General features: G+C 40.7%; 1 protein-coding gene across 1 annotated transcript in view; it reads right to left on the bottom strand.

Annotated features, from left to right (window-relative positions):
• LOC109917057 (contactin-associated protein-like 5) overlaps positions 1-20,518 on the bottom strand; it is a 651,846-nt gene that overhangs the window by 409,826 nt on the left and 221,502 nt on the right. The window contains exon 8 of the mRNA XM_048599256.1: positions 15,117-15,378. Within this exon, the coding sequence (XP_048455213.1) occupies positions 15,117-15,378 (262 nt within the window). The remainder of the gene's footprint in view (positions 1-15,116; positions 15,379-20,518) is intronic.

Here is a 20,518-nt window from a genome sequence, read left to right as displayed (position 1 = left end):
AGTGCAACATGGATTACAAGGGGTTAGCATTATTAACATAGGAGTTTGGAACAGGAATAACAAGGAGTAGGGATGGTGGTTGGTAGAAAGACACAGGTTGATATGAAGGAGGGGGTTCATGGGGTCATGGTGCATGGGTAAGGCCATGATGTGGCACGAATATTAGGAGAATATAGTGTTTTTGGGGCAGGATGATGAAATAAATCACTCAATACCTGGACTGCACTTCCAGCATCAAGCAGTTTATTGGAGTCACAGTGGTGGGAAAAAAACCTCTGAGAGTTCAAAAACTTCTTCCCTGAACAAAGGAAAGTCATAAACCTTTACACATTTGTTTTCAGCCCACCTTTGACAATTACAAACCAACTGCATTATCCAATCAGCTTAATCATGCGACTGAATGGATAATGATGGGCAACTCTATTGACAACCCTTCGTCTTCCATGATCGCATGATGTTTACAAACACCCTTATCTCCATCCTTGAGCTTTCACAATTTATCTTATTAAACCATATTCCAACACAGACCTGCGCACGTGTGATTCAATCCTCCCTGCTAGCTGGATGGGGGCTTCTCATTACTGTCTAAGGCTGTCTGTCCATAGGAATTTAGTGGAATCTCTTTCATGCTTATTGTATTTTTTCCAAAAATAAGTGAGATGTATATATATTCTAAATCCATAATGATGATTATCTAGGAATTTTAACTAAAGTAAATCTGTTTGTGATGAATCTCGAACTTTAAATCAGCAAGGAGTGGAATTCTTCTATCAGCAGACTGAAGGGTGTTCTTATCCAGCTTTTCTGTATAAACAACTGCAGCTACGAGTTTGCAACAGGACACTTTGTGCACTCATTGTAAGACCCTTTGTGTGCTATCTTAATCATATTATCTTGGATATGTTCTGTCTACAGAGCTACAATTGTCTTGACTTATGATTTACTTTCATACCACATTAAACAGGCTGTGGCTTCAGCTAAAAATATTTCTCCACCATCTTATTTCACTTCAGCCAGGGACACCCCAACAGTGTGAATGAGAAAATAAGATTCTCCATGTCAAGAAAAGGAAGTCCAATTTATCCTTAAGGCTTCAAAGGCTAGATAAGAATCTCCTTAGTAAGCATGTACTATCATCTCATTATTAGTTACACTTGTTTCATTTGTATGCTGTTTGCTATTCATCCGGAAACCATTGGGAAAAGAAACTGTGGCAATTCCCGACTTAAAAGCCGGCGTGGTTGTCAGTGATGTAATTTATTGACATCTCCTCCAGGATTCCATGCTAGCCATCATTCCCCAGCATCTCATGGCGTACTCCGTCGGCATTGACCACCTCCAGCCTCCATCCACAGATGACAGCATTGGCAAAACACCACCCTTAACATCACAGCACAACTCGAATAAACTTATAATATAGTTCAGCTCCTTCAATACTGCATCCTGAAGCTCATTGACACCTAACATTACAATGCTGCTCACAAAAACAGAAGTTGCTGGAAATCTCAGCAATTCTGGCAGCATCTGTGAAGAAAAAATCAGAGTTAATGTTTGGTGTCCGGTGACCCTTCCTCAGAACAGTTTTTTTTTGTTTTTTATAACAATGCTGTTGCCAGGCCTCTTCACGTGTAGGAACACACAATCATCTTACACATTGAAGCACAGTGCTTTCTTAGTGCTCATTCAATTTGCACTTACCTGGATACTCACATCACTTCAGTCTTGTCTTGCTTTTTAGTGCAGACATAAAGCTAGACAACTTTCCACTTTTGCCAACATGACACAGTCAAGGGGAGCATTCATGTTGCTGCATGGTACAGTGCTACATCAATGTAGTGTCCTGAGTGTGTAGAAGCGTATCCATTTGTAGGGGAATGGGATGAGTAAGAGATGTTGAGGGAATATACTGTATGCAATAGTGAGAGACAGGTGGATTACGAGCCTCGGTGGGGGAAGGGTAGTGTAGTGGTGTTAGAATGAATGTGATGTAGCAGACCGAAGATTGCTTCCCTTTGTGGAGTGCAGAAGGTCATTTGCCTTCTGCATCATTGTTGCACTTCCACTGGACAATGAACACTATGCTGACCCGGGTGGCCACCTGAAACCAGGCCAGCACCGTCAGGTGTCATGGACTGAAATTAGCAGTCCTGAGGAAATAGGGTGGCTCTCCTCTCCACCCCCAAGTCCAGCAGGACCTCCGGATCCCTGCCTGCAATGCAGGGTGCCATGATGAGCTGTCTCCTTTGGAATGGTGAGGGAGTAACATACTGTTCAGGCCAGTCGCCGGCTTGCCACGTGTGAAATGGTGCCCAGCTAAGGTTTAAGTAAAGTGCCCGTGGCACAATTGCCAGAGTTTCCTGCCACTGGAAACACTGCCACCTCTGCTGATTGTGAGATTGTGCGAGAGAGGCATTGTGGAGGCAGGGTACATAATTGATATGCGGCAAACAGTGGACAAGTGTTTAAGGAAAAGCAGTGAGGTTCCCAGAGGGAAACCCCCCATGAAACACCCTGAAATTGACACTTAGCCAAAATATGGGAAAATTCAACTCACATTGTATACACAAAGGATTGTTAGAGAAGAAAGAACCAGCAAATTCTGCATTGAAACAACTGTAGCTTCCTAACAGATGAATGTTGAAGCTGCAAGGTAATTTATCTTCACATAAACTTTGATGCATTTTTTCTCAAACATCTCTCCAATAATGTATTACCCCCCACCCCCACCACCTCCCTTTCCTAAAGCTTTGTTTTCACTTTGGGATTTGGGATTTGGTAAAAGGTGGTAACCCTAACTCTATCATTTGATTTTATTGCTGTCAACAGAACCCACAGAAGGGCAGCTCCTGTGATGTCTATTTGAGAACTTAACGATTTTCTGTAATGCTCTGAAGAGCTGAAGTGCAGCAGCTTTGAAATTCCAGATGGTGCAAGGTCTCTTTGCTACATCTGACTCCATCATGAACAAATGAGACAAGAATTTGATCTCAACAAACTCCTCAAACAGCAGAGTGAAGGTTATAAATTGCACAGCACATGTCTCAAAAAGACAAAGCAGTACTAACTTCTCTTTTATTTTAACTTGGTGAAATAACAGAGGCAATAAAGGAAGGAAAAATGTCTCGCTACCACAAGCGAATGATTCATAACCATATTTCATATCCATTTTAATGGATTATTATTAACAGATGTTTCAGCTGGGGAATGGTTTTGCTGCTGTGCAACTAAGCTGTGCTCACATTATAGGAATTGCCATAAAGTTGTTACACTCAGAATTAAAGTATTTGTCATCTCTTCCTCAGTTCATTTGTTATACTCTATTGATGTTTTTAGTGTAGTTTTAGTTATTGATATTGTGCAAAAAAACAAGTGGAACTGCTTTGTCTACAACTCAGCTTGAAGTAAACATACCAGAATAGAAACTGAACACAATAAAACTATACAACGGAGTCCAATTTTGGGAATCGATATCCTGGACCAAAAGATATCTTAAAGACTTCCAACCTGATATCATTTGTACCTTGCCAAAAATAGGGCAGTAACAAAATGAAAATATAAAGGCAGGTGTTGGAATTACTGCCTCATTCCCACTCTGCCCTCATTTGCGCTGGGAGCCTCTGCAAAGAAATGGTGAAAATATCAGTCTGAGTCAAATGGGAATCCTATTAATTCAAGCTAATCTTCAGGCAATATTCACTGGAGTTTAGAAGAATGAGGGGTGGGGGTGTATAGGAATCTCATGGAAACCTACAAAATTCTAACATGGCTAGACAGGATAACCATAGGAAGAATGGTCCCAATGACCAGGGAGTCCATAACTGGGGTCACAGTTTAAGGAAGTGGGGTACGCCATTTAGGACTAAAACGAGGAGAAATTCCTTCACCCAGAGATGGTGAGGCTATAGAATTCTCTACCACAGAAATCAGCTGAAGCTAAAACATTGAATGTTTTCGAGAAGAAGTTAGACATAGTTCTTTGGGCTAAAGGTATCAAATGGTACAACCGTGTTAGACGCTGGTGAGGCCACAGCTGGCATGCTGTGTGCAGTTCTGGTCATCACATTGCAGGAAGAATTTAACTGCCCGAGAGATGGTGCAGAGAAGATTTACTAGAATGTTGCCAGGGCTGGAGAACTGTAGCTACGAGGAGAGATTGGAAAGGTTGGGGTTGTTTTCCTTGGAACAGAGAAAACAGAGGGGTGACAAGCTTGAGGTATACAAAATTGTGAGCGGTCGATATAACGTAGACAGGAGGAACCCGTTTTCCTTCGCAAAGAGTCTAAAAACTAGGGGTCATAGATTCTAGCTAAGTGGCAGAAGGATTAGAAGGTCTGTGAGGAAAAATGTTTTCACACAGAGCGTGGTAAGTGTCCGAAATTCACTGCCTGATTTGATGGTGGAGGCAGAAATCCTAAACTCTTTTTAAAAATACCTGGATCTGCATCTTAAGTGCTGTAAACTGCAGAGGTATGGGCTGTGTGCAAGGATTAGAAAGGGCATCTGGATATCTTTGAGTCGGCACGGACAAGATGGATTGAATGGTCCCCTTCTGTGTCGTAACATCTCTATGGTTCCATGGTTTGGGGAGAAAGTGGGAACAGGATTCTGAGTTGGATGATCAGGCATGATCATATTCAATGGATGAGCAGCCTTGAAAGGACAAATAGCCAAAATCAGCCTCCATTTTCCATTTCTGTGTAATTCAGATTCTTTACTACATGGATGGTGCTTTCAATAAGGCTGCTAACTCTCCAGGATAGTCCTGTAGGCTCTAGAAATAGAAAATTAACCTCCAGGAAATTGCTGCAATCAATTGGGGATTGATTGTTTGCTTGATCGATTGACCAAACCAGAGTGAAGAAAAAAGACACAGGGGCCTTTAGAAACAAAAATAGCATGGATTTTTTTCTTCATCCACTTTAAACAATTATTAACATTAAAAATTATGGATCCACAATAAAAAGCCTGTAGACTTACAATTAACTATCATTCAATTGAGGTAACTACAAAGTTGTTTCAAATTGATTTAGGAAAACAGTGCACCACAAAATAAACTTTAATGGGAGAAGCATGAAGGCAGAAGTCATGTGATGAAAATTCCAGATACCCAATGAGAATTAAACAAATAGTGCTACGACTTTGGATGCAAGTACTGACTCAGAGACAAAATGCATCCATTTTATAATGTTCATTTATCCCCTGGACATTTGCTCAAATGTATTTGCATATTCGGCAGCAAGATAACACAGTGGTTAGCACTGCTCCCTGGCAGCACCAGGGATCCAGGTTTGATTCTATCCTTGGGTGATTGTCTGTGTGGAGTCCGCACATTCTCTCTAAGTCTGCATGAATTCCCTTTGGATACTCTGGTTTCCTCCCACAGTCTGAAGATGTGCAGGTTAGGTGGATTGGTCATGCTAAATTGCCCTGTAGAGTCTAGGCATGCTCAGGCTAGATGGATTAGCCATGGTAAATGCAGGCTTATGGGGATGGGGCGGGTCGAGGTGGAATGCTTTTCAGAGGGTCAGTGCAGACTCAGGCCAAATGGACTCTCTCTGCACTGGAGGGTTCTATGATAAGAAAACAAAAGGCTTAGGCAAAACTGAGGCTGTAAGAACATTGGTTAGGCCACTTTTCAAATACTGCATTCAGTTCTGGTTTCTCTGCTATAGGAAAGATGTCGTGAAACTTGAAAGGGTTCAGAAAAGATTTACAAGGATGTTGCTGGGATTGGAAGGTCTGAGCTCTGCGGGGAGGCTGGAAAGGCTGGAGCTATTCGCCCAAGCGTGTCGGAGGCTGAGGGTTGACCTTATAGAAGTTCATAAAATCATGAGGGATAGGGTGAATAGCCAAGGTCTTTCTCCAAGGGTGGGAGTCCAAAACTAGAAGGTGAGAGGGGAAAGATTTCAAAGAGACCTACGGGGAAACATTTTCACGCAGAGATTGTATAGAATGAGCTACCAGAGGAAGTGGTGGAGGCTGATACAATGACAACATTTAAAAGGCATCTGGATGGGTACATGAATCGGAAGGATTTAAAGGAATATGGGCCAAATGCTGGCAAATGGGACTAGATTAATTTCGGGTATCTGGTTGGCATGAATGAGTTGGACCATGAGGTTTGGTTCCGTGCTGTAAAACCCTATGACTCTAAATGTCTTTCTTCTCAGCAAAATTCTAATTTTTTTCTGATAAAATATGTTCGGTATATCAATTCCATCCTTTCTCAGTTTAATTATTTTACAAATCTCACAATTACATAAGCAATGATTAACTGAACCATCTAGAGAGTGAATTTTAGAAGTAAGTTGCTGCTTTGCTATAAGCCCGCCGTGATCATCAGATGTGTTGCTGTGGGGATGTGGATGTCTGGCTTTCTATCAGCACTGTAGCTTTAAAATTTTCTAAGCAGTTTATTTGCCACCCATACACAGGACGTTCTCCATTTTGTTTTGTAGCTTCAATAGATACAGTAATTGCGGAAACTGTCGATGCTGATTTCTGCAATCTGGGGATGTGTGTGGCCAATTGGCATCGTCAGTAGCCATTGCAATGTTTTTGTAAAACTAGTGGAAAGGATGGCAGAAATTTACACCAAGCACAAACAAAACACTGAAAATTTGTCATCTTTTGTGTTATTCTTGTCATTTTATCCAGAATGTGCCAAAAAACTCCTTACAACTGTGCAGACAAAACAAGCTGCTGAGGCTAATTTTGCTGTCTGCTGTGGGCATGACCCTTCTGAAAAATCTGGAGAAATATCAGAAAAGGACCCTTTAAAGTAAATTGTCTTTGTGAGGAGGAAAAGCAAATTGACCTTGTCTGGAATCCATTAGAATAACATTAGCACCTGATACCCTGGGCTCTTCTTCCCCAGTGATTACAAGCCCCACCCTGAATACATTCTTTTTAATCAACTGGGTCACTCAGCTAGCAATCCAAAATTGCACTGGCCTGCAGTGGGCAAGTTCCATTGGAAAACCTATTCAGGTGGGGGAACTTGCTGAGAATATGCCAATGTCTATGCAAGTTTTAGATGACCTGATAGATTATTGACACAGTTACCAGTCACTGGTAAGAAGACTTAGCTATTAATTTCTCAGTTGGAAGTCTGCACTTGTTCTATTCTATGGAGCTGCTGGATTGTGGTTAGAACTCCCAACTGGTTCACGAATGACTTTATTGGAAAGAAGCAATTGTTATTTACAATCTGTTGTTACGGACCAGACCAAACCCCCTCAAAATACATTAAGAAGATAGCCTAGACCCTAACTTTTTCTTACTTTAAAGGCAAGTGCCAGGCGTTGCTTTCCAGATGCAATTTGATTGGTCACACTCCCAAATTTGAAGCAAAACATACCTTATTCACACACTAAAGTTAAAATGCAACAAAAGAAAGAAGAAATTGCAATAACTTACATCCATCGGAAAACTTAACAGAATAATAGATTATTTAACTACTAAACAGTAATTGTTCCAATCTAATAACATCCCATAAACACAACCTTGGTAAAAGGCAAATTCAGTAAAATAGATCATCTCACATACAATTCTAGCAGCAGGAAGAGAACCCCCAGCTTTTAGCTGTAACTGTAAGAGCAAAAGCAGCTTCCACATTCAGCTTCAAGAGCCCAGGAGCTGCTACTGAAAAGCTAAAACTAAATAAACCTGGTTCTGGTGCTTCGATTGTTCCTACTTTTCAAAAAACCCAAGGCCTCACTTTATTACTTTATAAACACAGTTTACTTTATGAGCTTTCAATAGATAGTTCTTAACCTTTGTCTTAAAACTTCTCTTCAAAGAAACCAGCACAAAATACACCTCTTAAAGCCATTGTATTATCGCACTATGTAGTATGTGACTCCAGGGCCACATCAATTTTGGTTGCACTTAACAGCCGTCTGAAGCGACTTGTTAAGATCAACTCTTTGTGTGAAACTGGTGCTGATAGTTTTAAAAGGTGGCTTACCCTTAAATTTACAGACCAACTTAGAATGGACAATAACTTACAGCCTTGTCAGCGATGCCTACACCCTAAAAATTAGTTTTAAAAAATCTGTTATATTCTGATCTGCATTAGAGATGTGACTTCAAGAACCACTTATGTAATGAGAGAACATTCAGAACAGGTAGAGGTAGATACAAAACATGCTGAACAAATCCTACATACTGTGTTATGGAGGGGATTTTACCATCCACTCTGATTCATGGAAGACACCGTGTGACCAAAGGTAGTAGCAAAATTAATGTCTTGGACAAGTTTCATGCTTTCAGGTCAGGGTAAGGGTAATTTTTTTGCTTCTTTTCTGTTGCACCAATAAGGAAAAGTGCATACTGTCATTAGCCATCAACAATTTTCTGAAATAAAAGGGAAAACCACAGCAGAAATCCTGATCATTGTGCTATCTCCTTCACTTACAAGCATGACAGGTTAGTGAAGCTGTTATGACAGCATCACATCCAGTGTGTAGTCAGAATCCATCCTTTTTTTTCTGTAGGATAGGATAGGAAACTTAGTTATCTACACAAGATTACTTGTGAAAAGCTATAGGATTGCTCTGAAGAACACTGATACAACTCCAAAGAAGAGTCATCTATTACTCATGAGTCCCGGCATTTTTTCACATTCCCTTACAATTTCTTGCTGTACGTGACTCACAAAGATCAACTCTTGATTCCAATTCCTAAGGAAACATCATGAAGTGGAAAATTGAAGCTCACCAGGAACGAATTCCACACCCAATCAACCAGCTCTCCCACTTTTCTCTACACCAAAATCAATGTCTCTTCTTTACTAAAAGGACATATTCTTCTCTTCCTGCAAAAGCATCGCCAATGTTAAGAACTCAACATGATTGGAGACTGAATCTGTATGGTTCTCCAGTCTTCCACGCCTCTGATCACTGAACATAACACGTAATCTGTATTAAATGGGCATATTTAGCTCATAAAAGATGTCACAGTCTTAAGACATCAGGAATTTCCTCAGATCTTAGTTCCAGTTATATTAGTTGCTTCATCAATCATCTTCCTTCTATGAGGTCAGAGTTGGGATGCCCAATGATGATTGCACAATGTTCAGTGCCATTCATAACTCCTCTGAAACTTAAATGGTCCATGTCCATATTCAGCAAAATCAGGACATTATTCTGGTTTGGGTTGATAAGTGGCAATTAACATTTAAACTGCACTAGTGCTAGGGAATGACCATCCACAACAAGAGAGAATTCAACACTTGGTATTCAGCAACACTAACATCTCTGAGAGTTGCAATTCATAAGAAATTAAGCTGGAGCAGACATACAAAATAATATGGCTACAAAAGGAAGTCGCAGTCTGATGATTGTGAGGTGAGTAACTCACTTACTGACTCCTCAAAACCTGTCCAGCACCTACAAGACCTACAAGGGATGGAACACTCCCCACTTCGCTAGATGAGTGCAGTTCCAATAACACACAGAAATATCATTCAGGATGATGGGTATGCTCGATCGTCATCCCACACAACAACTTTAACATTCACTTCCTGTACCACCAACATATAGTAGCAGCATTGTGCACTATCTGGAAGATGTACTGCAACAAATCACAAATTGTTCGACAGCAGCTACAAACTTGCAAAATCTCCCATTTAGAAGGACAAAGGCAGCAGATGCATTGGGGCACCACCAGCTGCAAGTTCTCTGCCAAAATTCACACCATCCTGTGTTAGAAATATACCATCATTTCTTCAGTGTCACTTAGCCAATATGCCACCCAACAGCATTGTGGGTAATACCTAAACCAAATAGACTGCAGCATTTCAAGTGGGTAGCAAGGATGTAAATTCTTCCCATATCCATATAGACCAAAGTCCCCCCCGGTGCAATGGTACACGCTCCCTAACTTCAAAAGCACCTCCACAACATAACCCTTAACCTGCCATTAATTATCCATGGCATGGCCTTGTTTATCTTTGAGCTTTCCCCGGTTACCTTTGAATCTCAGGGCTTCAAGATTAACCTTCCCAGTATGAACCTGCTCTCGTCATAAATATTCTGGGCTTATGTTTTTCCAACATTGACCTTGGCTGCTAACTCCAGTGTCCTTCCCATGTCCTCGAAGAGAGATTTCAGCCCTGTTAACTTCCTACTCCTCCTGTCGCCTTCAGTCAACAGGGGTTGTCTTTCAGAGCACAGTCTTCTGCTTCTCCTGACCTCACTGGGATGTCTTGCCTCATTTTTGAGAAAATCAATACCACATGATTTATCCTGCAGTCGAAGGAAACTGTGCCTGATTCTGTTGAGCCCTTGAAGATATTGTCTTGGAGCTGACGATCTACATATCCATCTCTGTCAATATTGTTGGATGAATGTTATTTTCAATTCAAAACCTGATTTACTTCCAAGCTGTCTTCCAAATCTGTTTTGATGTATCTAAATATAATTTTTTATGACTATCTTGTCCATTCATAGGAGTGTAAAGTTATGCAAAATAACAGCTGTTTTGGTTTGCGGGATGAGTTGAAGGATAGTTGGCAGGTAAAATGCCTTACCCATATCACCTAACTGAGCAAATATAGTCTATTAACTTTATTTTAGAAGCAGGAGAGTGCGTATAATTGAATTTCAGCCGCAATACCGACTTTCAGTGGACTTGCAAAAATCTGTAAGTACTAAATAAAAACCAAGAGAACTGCAGATGCTGTAAATCAGGAACAAAAACAGAAGTTTCTGGAAAAGTCCAACAGGTCTGGCAGCATCTGTCAGAGAGAGAAGCAGAACTTCTTCAAGGTGGGCATGCCGAGAAGAGACGTGGCAGTGAGTTAAATACTAAATAAAAACCGAAATAGTAAGATACTATTCTATGCAACAACTGAACTGACAGTTTGTACATGAAAATCTGGTGATCTGATCCAAATAAGCTGGAAACATAGGAACAGAAGTAGGCCATTCAGCCCCTCAGGTCTGCACTGCCATTCAATACAATTGTGGCTAAACAAACTCTTCAATGCCTTTTATCCACCCTATCCCTGTTGGTAATAATAGAATTTTAAGAACAACAGAATAAAAATACAGCAATATGTTTGGATTAAATAGAACAATAATAACAAAAACCGAAAGAACTGTGGATGGTGTAAATCAGAAGCAAAAACAAAAAGGGTCACTTGACCCAAAATGTTAACTCTGATTTCGCTCCACAGGTGCTGCCAGACCTGCTGAGCTTTTCCAGCAATTTCTGTTTTTGTAAGAGCTATAATAATGTTGTGTGAGTCAATACAATATTGTGAGGGTCTTGTACCAGGAAAGGTGAGATTTTTCTGTTGAAGTGTGAAACCTAAGCGCTGTGAATGTAAAAGATTTTGTAGCCATATCTGAAGAAGAACGGGGAATTCTTCTGATATCCTGGTCAACATTCTCCTTCAACTCAAAACAGACTAACTGGTATTTTTCTCTGCTCCTATTAGTGGGATCTTGCTGTGAGGAAATTAACTGCTGTCACAACACCAACTATATTTCAAAATTAATGGGATGTGAATCATTTTGGGAGCTCCTGGGATCGTAAGTTACTACATAATGCAAGTTAGTTTCTTTTTTTTTAATAGGTTAAGCAGTTAGGCAATTTAGTTGCAGTAATGTTACTGACAGTGGTTGAACCTCTTCAAATGACATTGCTACAATAGCCAACGTCCTCAGAGACAAATCCAGTGATTGAACCTACATTGAAACATATCATGATTTAGCAATAGGGAAGGGGTTAAACGTAGTCAATGAATATTGTACTAAAACAAATGAAGCCTTCAATCAAAATAAAAATGCAGAGAACATGCAAACATTCAATTTAAGAGCAAGAGTAGGCCACTCGGCCCCACGAGACTTCTCTCCCATTTAATAAGGTCCTGGCTGATCTGATTACTTTACATTCCCAGCCACACATGCTAACCTTTCACACCCCTCCCTTTCTTCTCAAGAATCTATCTACTTCTGCATTAAATCAATTGAAAGTCTCTCAGTACCTTGTAAAGAAGAGAGTTCTAAAGACTCACAACCCTCTCTAAGAATTATTTCTCCTGATCCCTGTGGGAGACACCTACATTTTTAAACAGTGAGATTCTAGAATCTGAAACATCTATTTTCCATATGCACTCTAAGAAGACCCTTTAAGATCTTATACGCTTCAATCAAATCAACTGAATTTACTATTGAAGGCAGATTATTTTACAAAGTAATCTCAGGAGACTGAGGTGCAGGTAAATGGTTGTTTACTTTGCTAAGACTCGGAGACAGAGCTCCAGCATCAGCGAGAAATCTCAGATATTTATACATTGCAAGTCACAAAGACACTACATTGCTCAGATAAACACTTTGTTTTTCACATGATCCAAAATCAGAAACCACACAACACCAAGTTATAATCCAACAGGTTTATTTAAAAATATAAGCTTTTGGAGCCTCACTCCTTCTTCAGGTGTCAGTGGGCATCTGAAGAAAAAATGAGGCTCCAAAAGCTTGTGTTTTCAAATAAACATGTTGGACTTTAACCTGGTGTTGTGTGATTTCTGACCTTATCCACCCCAGTCCAATACCAGTACCACTGCATAATCCAAAATAGCAGAGGTGTCTAATTACTCTGTTCCCATCCATTCCCCCTTCTGCTTCCCAGAGCCTTCACTTCAATCCTACCCTTGGCAAAATCCCCATGGTTTATCATATAAGTGTTTGTTCAAAGTGGTACAGGGTCGCCATCACACTCCACTCCAAATAATGCCTCAGAGTAAGTGCTGGTTCATGTTGCATTTTCACAGAGTTCAGTCGGCCTGCTATAGCAGTATTCTGAGCTTGCTTGAGTGTTTCCAAACTACATTTTAATTCTTGAATAAGAATAATTGGAAAATGAATGTTAAATAAAATCTTAAAATGATTGCTGCTTATAAACTAACTAAAACTCACTACTTCATTCTAACTCAGCCTAACTTATGCCATACCCAATATTTGCCCCAACACTGTGATGAAGTGATGTGCTGAAAAGAGAGATAAGTTGCCAAAGCTTTTAATTTTGCACTCATCAGGACAAATGCATGAATGCCATGTTTCCTGTGATCATAACAATTTTTACTGCACTAGAAAAAGGTGCCTTGTGCTTTATTTTAATTATACGGGGAAGTGGGAGTATATAGATTCCCACTGATTTTTCCATTGCCACACTTCAGCCAATCAAACCTAACCAATCAGTACCCTTTTCTCCTATACTACAAATTGTAGCGATTGCTTCAAATTTGGCAATCTTGCATTTGTTGTGGTGAATAATAGACAAAATTCTTCAGGAACGTGCATCTCTTTTCATGAATATTCAAGAAGCGATGCAGAGAATGTTACTTGTTTGTAATTTAGATTGCGATAGTTCTGGTCGCACAAATTGCAGCGTTGTAGTTGTGTTCGATCCAAGAAAAAGATAGCATCGTGAGAATAAATCAAAATCTAGAGGAAAACCTCAGAACAAAAAAGTGTTAAATCTGTTTGCAACTTTTCTGAAAAAAAATTTATTCATAGGATGTAGACCTTGATGGCTGGGCCAGCATTTGTTGCCCAGCCCAGTTGTGCTGGAGAAGGGGAGCTGTGGAAGTGTGCTGCCTTCTTAAACCACTGCAGTTCATGTGCTGTAGGTAGACCCACAAAGCCACTGGGGAAGGAAATTGTAATTTTCTAATCCTGTACTTTACAGTTCAACAAAGGCTGTAATTTGACATATCATTTGTCTGAAAGAGTCATGTCTCACCCACAGTAAAATATGGTAGGAATAAGCCAAACCCATGCTTGGCTCCCTGGAACAGGAACACAGATGTCAGTTGTGACTCAATAGCAGTTCTCTTGCCTGAATCAAAAGATGGTGGGGTCATGCTCTACTTTAGTATCTTGAGCACATGATCCAGTTTGACTGTCTGGCACAGAATTGAGTGTTCACTGCCCACTGCAGGTGTCATTGTTCAAATGAGACATTAAACTGAGACCTGCATTCGCTTTCAGATGAGTGTACATATCCAATGGTACTTTTTGGAAGAACAGCAGGGAAAATTATTCCCGGTGACCTGACCAATATTCTTCCTTTAGTCAGCATTACTATCTGATCATCATCTCAGTGCTGTTTAAGTGACATTGCTGTGTTCAGATTGGCTGCTATGTTACCAAATAGTGACAATAATTCCATCTGCCTGGAACTTGTGGGTCTTCCAGACAAGGTGTTGACCTCGACTGTGTGTTGCAGACTGACACATTCCAAGGTCCACGACTAGGTGCTGAAGTAAGCACTAAAGCTTGGGGCAGCTACCACCAAAGGGCAGTGGGGAATGACCACCATCTGAGGCCTTCCTGCTGAAGTTAATTGGGGGTCCATTCTCTCCCAGTACCTCAAGTGTATGTGAAAATAGTCTTGTCTGTGTAAGAGATGACTTCAGTTTGTTTGGATCGAGACAAACCCCAATGTTTGTTTGTTTCCTTGATATGCCACTGTACAGAATTGAGCTGTGACTACGTATATGTGCAAAGATTTTTTGATGAATAAAGTATATTCTTGGACTTTAAAAAAATTCCATCGATCTTTATTAACTGTAAAACACTATGCGGTGCCCTAAAGATGAGAAAAGTGCTATATAAATGCATATTCTTACTTTTATACGGCTCACGGTCTTTTCTGTATGAGCATTTTTTGATTTTGAGCCGAAAGGCCTGATTTCAGACTTCAATGGCCGAATGTTAGTTGTGTCAGAGCCAGGATTCCTTTGGGACCTCTGCATGTTTGACTGAGGTAGGAGACATAAGCTTATCTGATACTTAGCTCTCTGTGCAGATGATGCAGGCTGGGTTCATGATTGACAGTCTAGACCTCCCAAATTAATGCCCCAAATTCCAAGCATTGAAGCTGTAGGGCTCCCTGATAAGTAACTCTCAAACTTTTACAAAACTCATTTTCTGCTAAGTACTGAAGCATTAACGTAAAACCCGCTGACATTTTCACAACCCCTAGGAAGAAAAATAAATTGTCTGCCAAAATGCTTTCCTGAAACCTAGGAGATTTGTCTGACTTTCGGTTTCAATATTTCTGCTCGCACCGAACATGAAGTAATCAACTGTTGCAATTACCTGTAGCAATGTCAGTTTGGGTCCTTGACAGTTTCAGAATGGTTATTTTCAGCTTTCCATCACTTAGATGAATCTGTAGAGTTCCAGATGCTTCACGAAGTTCATTGTGCAGCAAGAGACCATCCTTGTTCCAAGTGCGGAATTGGAAACTGATAGACAGTCCATCCATTTGAGGTGTGCCAGGCAGCAACAAGTAACTGCTGGAGCTCATGAATGTGACTGGAATGATATGTGCCTCTGAACATGAAAAAGTTACATTGCCCTAAAGAAATATGAAGAGAAAAATAAAAACATAGTAATGGTTGATTTTACTTTTAGGAGCAAAAGCTTATTGAGAAAAGAGGCGTCAGATTCTTCGCAAGCCAAGATTAAATAAAAACAACAAACATTTTTTATCTAGCCTATAAGTTCAATGAGACTAATATTGAGTAGTTCTACCAGAAACAATATTGCAACGTAGCCATACTTGTGGTCACTTTTGAGGGAAAGGGATAAATGGGTTACCACACCTCAGGCAAGGGGAGAGGTTGAGAAGGAGAGTCCTTCATAGTAACTTCAGCCAGGAGTTAAACCCACACGGTTGGTGTCACTTTGCATCGCAAACTCGCTATCCAGCCATCTCAGCTGTCTAACCCAATATGTAGTAACCTACAAATGCTGCATTGTGCTTATTGTTGCATAATGGCGACATTGCTGCTTGATTCCATTTTTCCTGGGCTCTTCAAAGTGGTGTTCCACTCCAAATAAAGTGGAGATTTATTTCAAGTTGCTAAATAACAGTCCCATGATGTACCCGTGACCCCCCACCCCCACCCCAACTGTTAAAGTACTGGTTGCCAGGACGTTTGTCTAATTCCACTGAAGTCTTCCAACCTCTATTGGCGCTTTTTTACCTGAACAGGTGTAAGATTGAGAAAAACTCCTCATAATCTAAAGTATTGTTGAACTTTTCAACACTGCTAAAGTGTAAATGAAAATTGGAATATGTTCTGTGGAGAATACACAAACACACCTCAGGGGCAGCATGGTGGCACAGTGGTTAGCACTGCTGCCTCACAGTGCCAGAGACCTGGGTTTGATTCCACCCTCAGACGACTGTCTGTGTGAAGTTTGCACATTCTCCCTGTGTCTGCATGGGTTTCCTCCCACAGTCCAAAGATGTGCAGGTTAGGTGGATTGGCCATGCTAAATTGCCTGTAGTATTGAGGGATGTGTAGATTAGGTGGGAGAAAGGGGGATGGGTCTGGTTGGGATGGTCTGAGGGTCGGTGTGGACTTGTTGGGCCGACGGGCCTGTTTCCACACTCTAGGGATTTGATTCTATTCTAATTATGATGGCTAACTGGAACCACTGTTCAGCCTGAAATAACAACTTATACTTCTATTCTGAAAGAACAATCAACTGAAACAAAGTCTAGCCCGAGACAGCTTCTATACCTTGGGCTACCCAGCACTGACAATAATGGGCCCTAAGAGATACGATTTCACACATATGCTCAATTATTGGGAAACCAATTGAGTTCAGAAGGAAACAGCAGAAACACAATGAACAACACAGATTTGAGGGGAGATAACAAGGCACGCAGTCTGTATAACTGCTAGCTCTGATCTCACCTGGCGGAGAGAGTCTTTTTCTCAACAAAAAGCTTCTGCACAAACAGCTTTCCCGCAGCCTGCCAGCCCCACCAACCAGCTTCGGAACCAAGAAACATAATGGCTGCACCGAGAACCAAGAATAGGGAAGTCAAACCAAGACCATCATCCAAACAAAGGACATCTGAGAAGGGAGCAAAGCTAACCAAGTGCTATCTGAACAAGAGCTCCGAGACACGGACCTGTTCGAAACCAAGATAACCAATGGCAGGAACGTCAGCAACTGGGCATACTTTAAAACCATTTTTTTTTCTGAATGGTGAGCTGAAACTCCCAAGACCTCAAAGTTCTAACCTCGCTAGCAGGGAGGGAAAGGCGGGTAGTGACAGTGCATTGGGACCCCAAGGGTAGGAAGTTTGATTAAAGGTTCTGTAATTAAAACTGTTGTATTCAGTTTCTAATCGTGTTTAATCTAGCTAATACTGTATTTAATAGTATTACTGTCTTCGGTGTAGTTGATTGTGTCAATTTCCCTGTTCATTGCATTTACCTATATTTCTTGTGTTATACTTACCTTTTGTATTGTAAATAAATGCAGAGATTCTTTTGCCCTGAAACACCTGTCTACTGCCTTGTTCATTTCACATTCCTTAAATAAATAGTATCTAGAACCAGTGATCTTGTGGTGACTCATACCAGTTAAAAATCAGAAAATAACTGATAGCAAATCAGAATACTACACAGTTGAGCCATCTAGCAACACACTGGGAATATGGACATGATTCTGAGTACTCAAAAAATGTTGGGCGTCTGCATTCATCTCGCCCGCAAAAAATCAAACATGGCTTAAAATTTACCTCTGACGTGCACCAAATTACAGGTTTTGCAAACAAAATTGTGCTTAAAGGAAGGAGAAATCAAAATCACACACACGTTGTCAAATCCCGACTGTTGCAGAAATGGGAAATGTCTTTAAATTTCAAACTTAATCTGATATAAAATACTAAAGAACATGGTTAAATAGTTATCCAATAATGTTGCAGAGTAGATTCAACTGAATCTACCCAACTAACAACCCAGCATGTTGTTTAAAAGTACTGCTTAGAAAATAAGCTTGGAATAGCACTGCAAATAACACACTGGATTTTTATTCTTTCATAGGATGTGGGTACCACTGGTGATGCCAGATGTTGCTGTTCACCCCTATTTGCTATTGCAAGTAATGGCTTGCCAGGCCACTTCAGTGAGCATTTATGAATCAAATTCATTGCTGGTGGCATGGAGTCACATGTGGTCATACCAGGTAAGGAGGGTGGATTTCCATCCCTAAAGTGCTTTAATAAAACAGGGTCAGTTCTTACAGCAATCTCTGATTGTTTCGTTATCGAGGTTAGCTTTCAATTACAGATTTTTCATTAACTAAAGTTCCATTTTACCAGCTGCCATGTGGAACATAAAGGTCCCCAGAGCTCTAGCTTGTCTCTCTGGATTACTAGAGTAAGATTGGGGCCGGTCAAGGACAGTAGTGGGAAGTTGTGCGTGGAGTCCGAAGAGATAGGAGAGGTGCTAAATGAATATTTTTCGTCAGTATTCACGCAGGAAAAAGACAATGTAGTCGAGGAGAATACTGAGATACAGTCTATTAGACTAGACGGGATTGAGGTTCATAAGGAGGAGGGGTTAGCAATTCTGGAAGGTGTGAAAATAGATAAGTCCCCTGGGCCAGATGGGATTTATCCTAGGATTCTCTGGGAAGCTAGAGAGGAGATTGCAGAGCCTTTGGCTTTGATCTTTATGTCATCATTGTCTGTCGGAATAGTGCCAGAAGATTGGAGCATAGCAAATGTTGCCCCCTTGTTCAAGAAGGGGAGTAGAGACAACCCTGGTAATTATAGACCAGTGAGCCTTACTTCGGTTGTGGGTAAAGTGTTGGAAAGGATTATAAGAGATAGGATTTATAATCATCTAGAAAGGAATAATTTGATTAGGAATAGTCAACACGGTTTTGTGAAGGGTAGGTCGTGCCTCACAAACCTTATTGAGTTCTTCGAGAAGGTGACCAAACAGGTGGATGAGGGTAAAGCGGTTGATGTGGTATATATGGATTTCAGTAAAGCGTTTGATAAGGTTCCCCATGGTAGGCTATTGCAGAAAATACGGAGGCATGGGATTGAAGGTGATTTAGCAGTTTGGATCAGAAATTGGCTAGCTGTAAGAAGACAGACGGTGGTGGTTGATGGGAAATGTTCATCCTGGAGTTCAGTTACTAGTGGTGTACCTCAAGGATCTGTTTTGGGGCCACTGCTGTTTGTCATTTTTATAAATGACCTGGATGAGGGCGTAGAAGGATGGGTTAGTAAATTTGCGGATGACACCAAAGTTGGTGGAGTTGTGGATAGTGCGGAAGGATGTTGCAGGTTACAGAGGGACATAGATAAGCTGCAGAGCTGGGCTGAGAGGTGGCGAATGGAGTTTAGTGCGGAAAAGTGTGAGGTGATTCACTTTGGAAGGAGTAACAGGAATACAGAGTACTGGGCTAATGGTAAGATTCTTGGTGGTCTGGATGAGCAGAAAGATCTCGGTGTCCATGTGCATAGATCCCTGAAAGTTGCCACCCAGGTTGATAGCGTTGTTAAGAAGGCGTACAGTATGTTAGGTTTTATTGGTAGATGGATTGAGTTTCGGAGCCATGAGGTCATGTTGCAGCTGTACAAAACTCTGGTGCGGCCTCACTTGGAGTATTGCGTACAGTTCTGGTCACCGCATTATAGGAAGGATGTGGAAGCATTGGAAAGGGTGCAGAGGAGATTTACCAGGATGTTGCCTGGTATGGAGGGAAGGTCTTATGAGGAAAGGCTGAGGGTCTTGAGGTTGTTTTCGTTAGAGAGAAGAAGGTTAAGAGGTGACTTGATAGAAACATACAAGATGATCAGAGGATTAGATAGGGTGGACAGTGGGAGCCTTTTTCCTCGGATGGTGATGGCTAGCATGAGGGGACATAGCTTTAAATTGAGGGATGATAGATATAGGACAGATGTCAGAGGTAGGTTCTTTACTCAGAGAGTAGTAAGGGCGTGGAATGCCCTGCCTGCAAAACTAGTAGACTCACCCACTTTAAGGGCATTTAAATGGTCATTGGATAAACATATGGATGATAATGGAATAGCTTAGGTTAGATGGGCTTCAGATTGGTTTCACAGGTCGGCGCAACATCGAGGGCCGAAGGGCCTGTACTGCGCTGTAATGTTCTATGTTCTATGTTCTATGTTCTACTTTTTGCAAGACATTAACACTATTTTACCATCGCTGTAGTTATGATAATGATAATACAACATTAATATAGGATGTCTAACTTAAAGTAAAGAAACGATGCAGAATTGGGTCAGAAATCAGACTGCAGATTAGTTATAGTGGTCCTCTATGCACCTGACAGCACATACAAAGTTGCATCAACATCTTTCATTGGTACAAGTAATGCTTGATAGTTTCCTAATTCCCAAATATTTGTCCTTTAATGTCACAGTTCTAAGAAGATAAAATAGGTGTTAAGCATTGCTAGAACTTGGAACTACTACACCCTCATTCACAAATGCCCATTTAACACATTTAAATCCCCTAAAGTACTTCATTCCTTCTAAAAACTAACATTTTATTCATTAATTCACATGATTAACAGCAATTTAAAGGGTCAGCTGTCTTTAATGTGAATTAATGAATAAAAATGTAGCTTTTAGATGGGATTAAGTACTTTAGGGGAATTCAGTCAGATTCTACTTTCACTGGTTTACTGCTTGATGACTCCTAAAACCT

Source organism: Rhincodon typus, chromosome 7 (assembly GCF_021869965.1).
Source record: "Rhincodon typus isolate 14 chromosome 7, sRhiTyp1.1, whole genome shotgun sequence".
NCBI classification, from domain to species: Eukaryota; Metazoa; Chordata; class Chondrichthyes; order Orectolobiformes; family Rhincodontidae; genus Rhincodon; species Rhincodon typus.
This window is presented reverse-complemented; position numbering and strand designations above follow the sequence as displayed.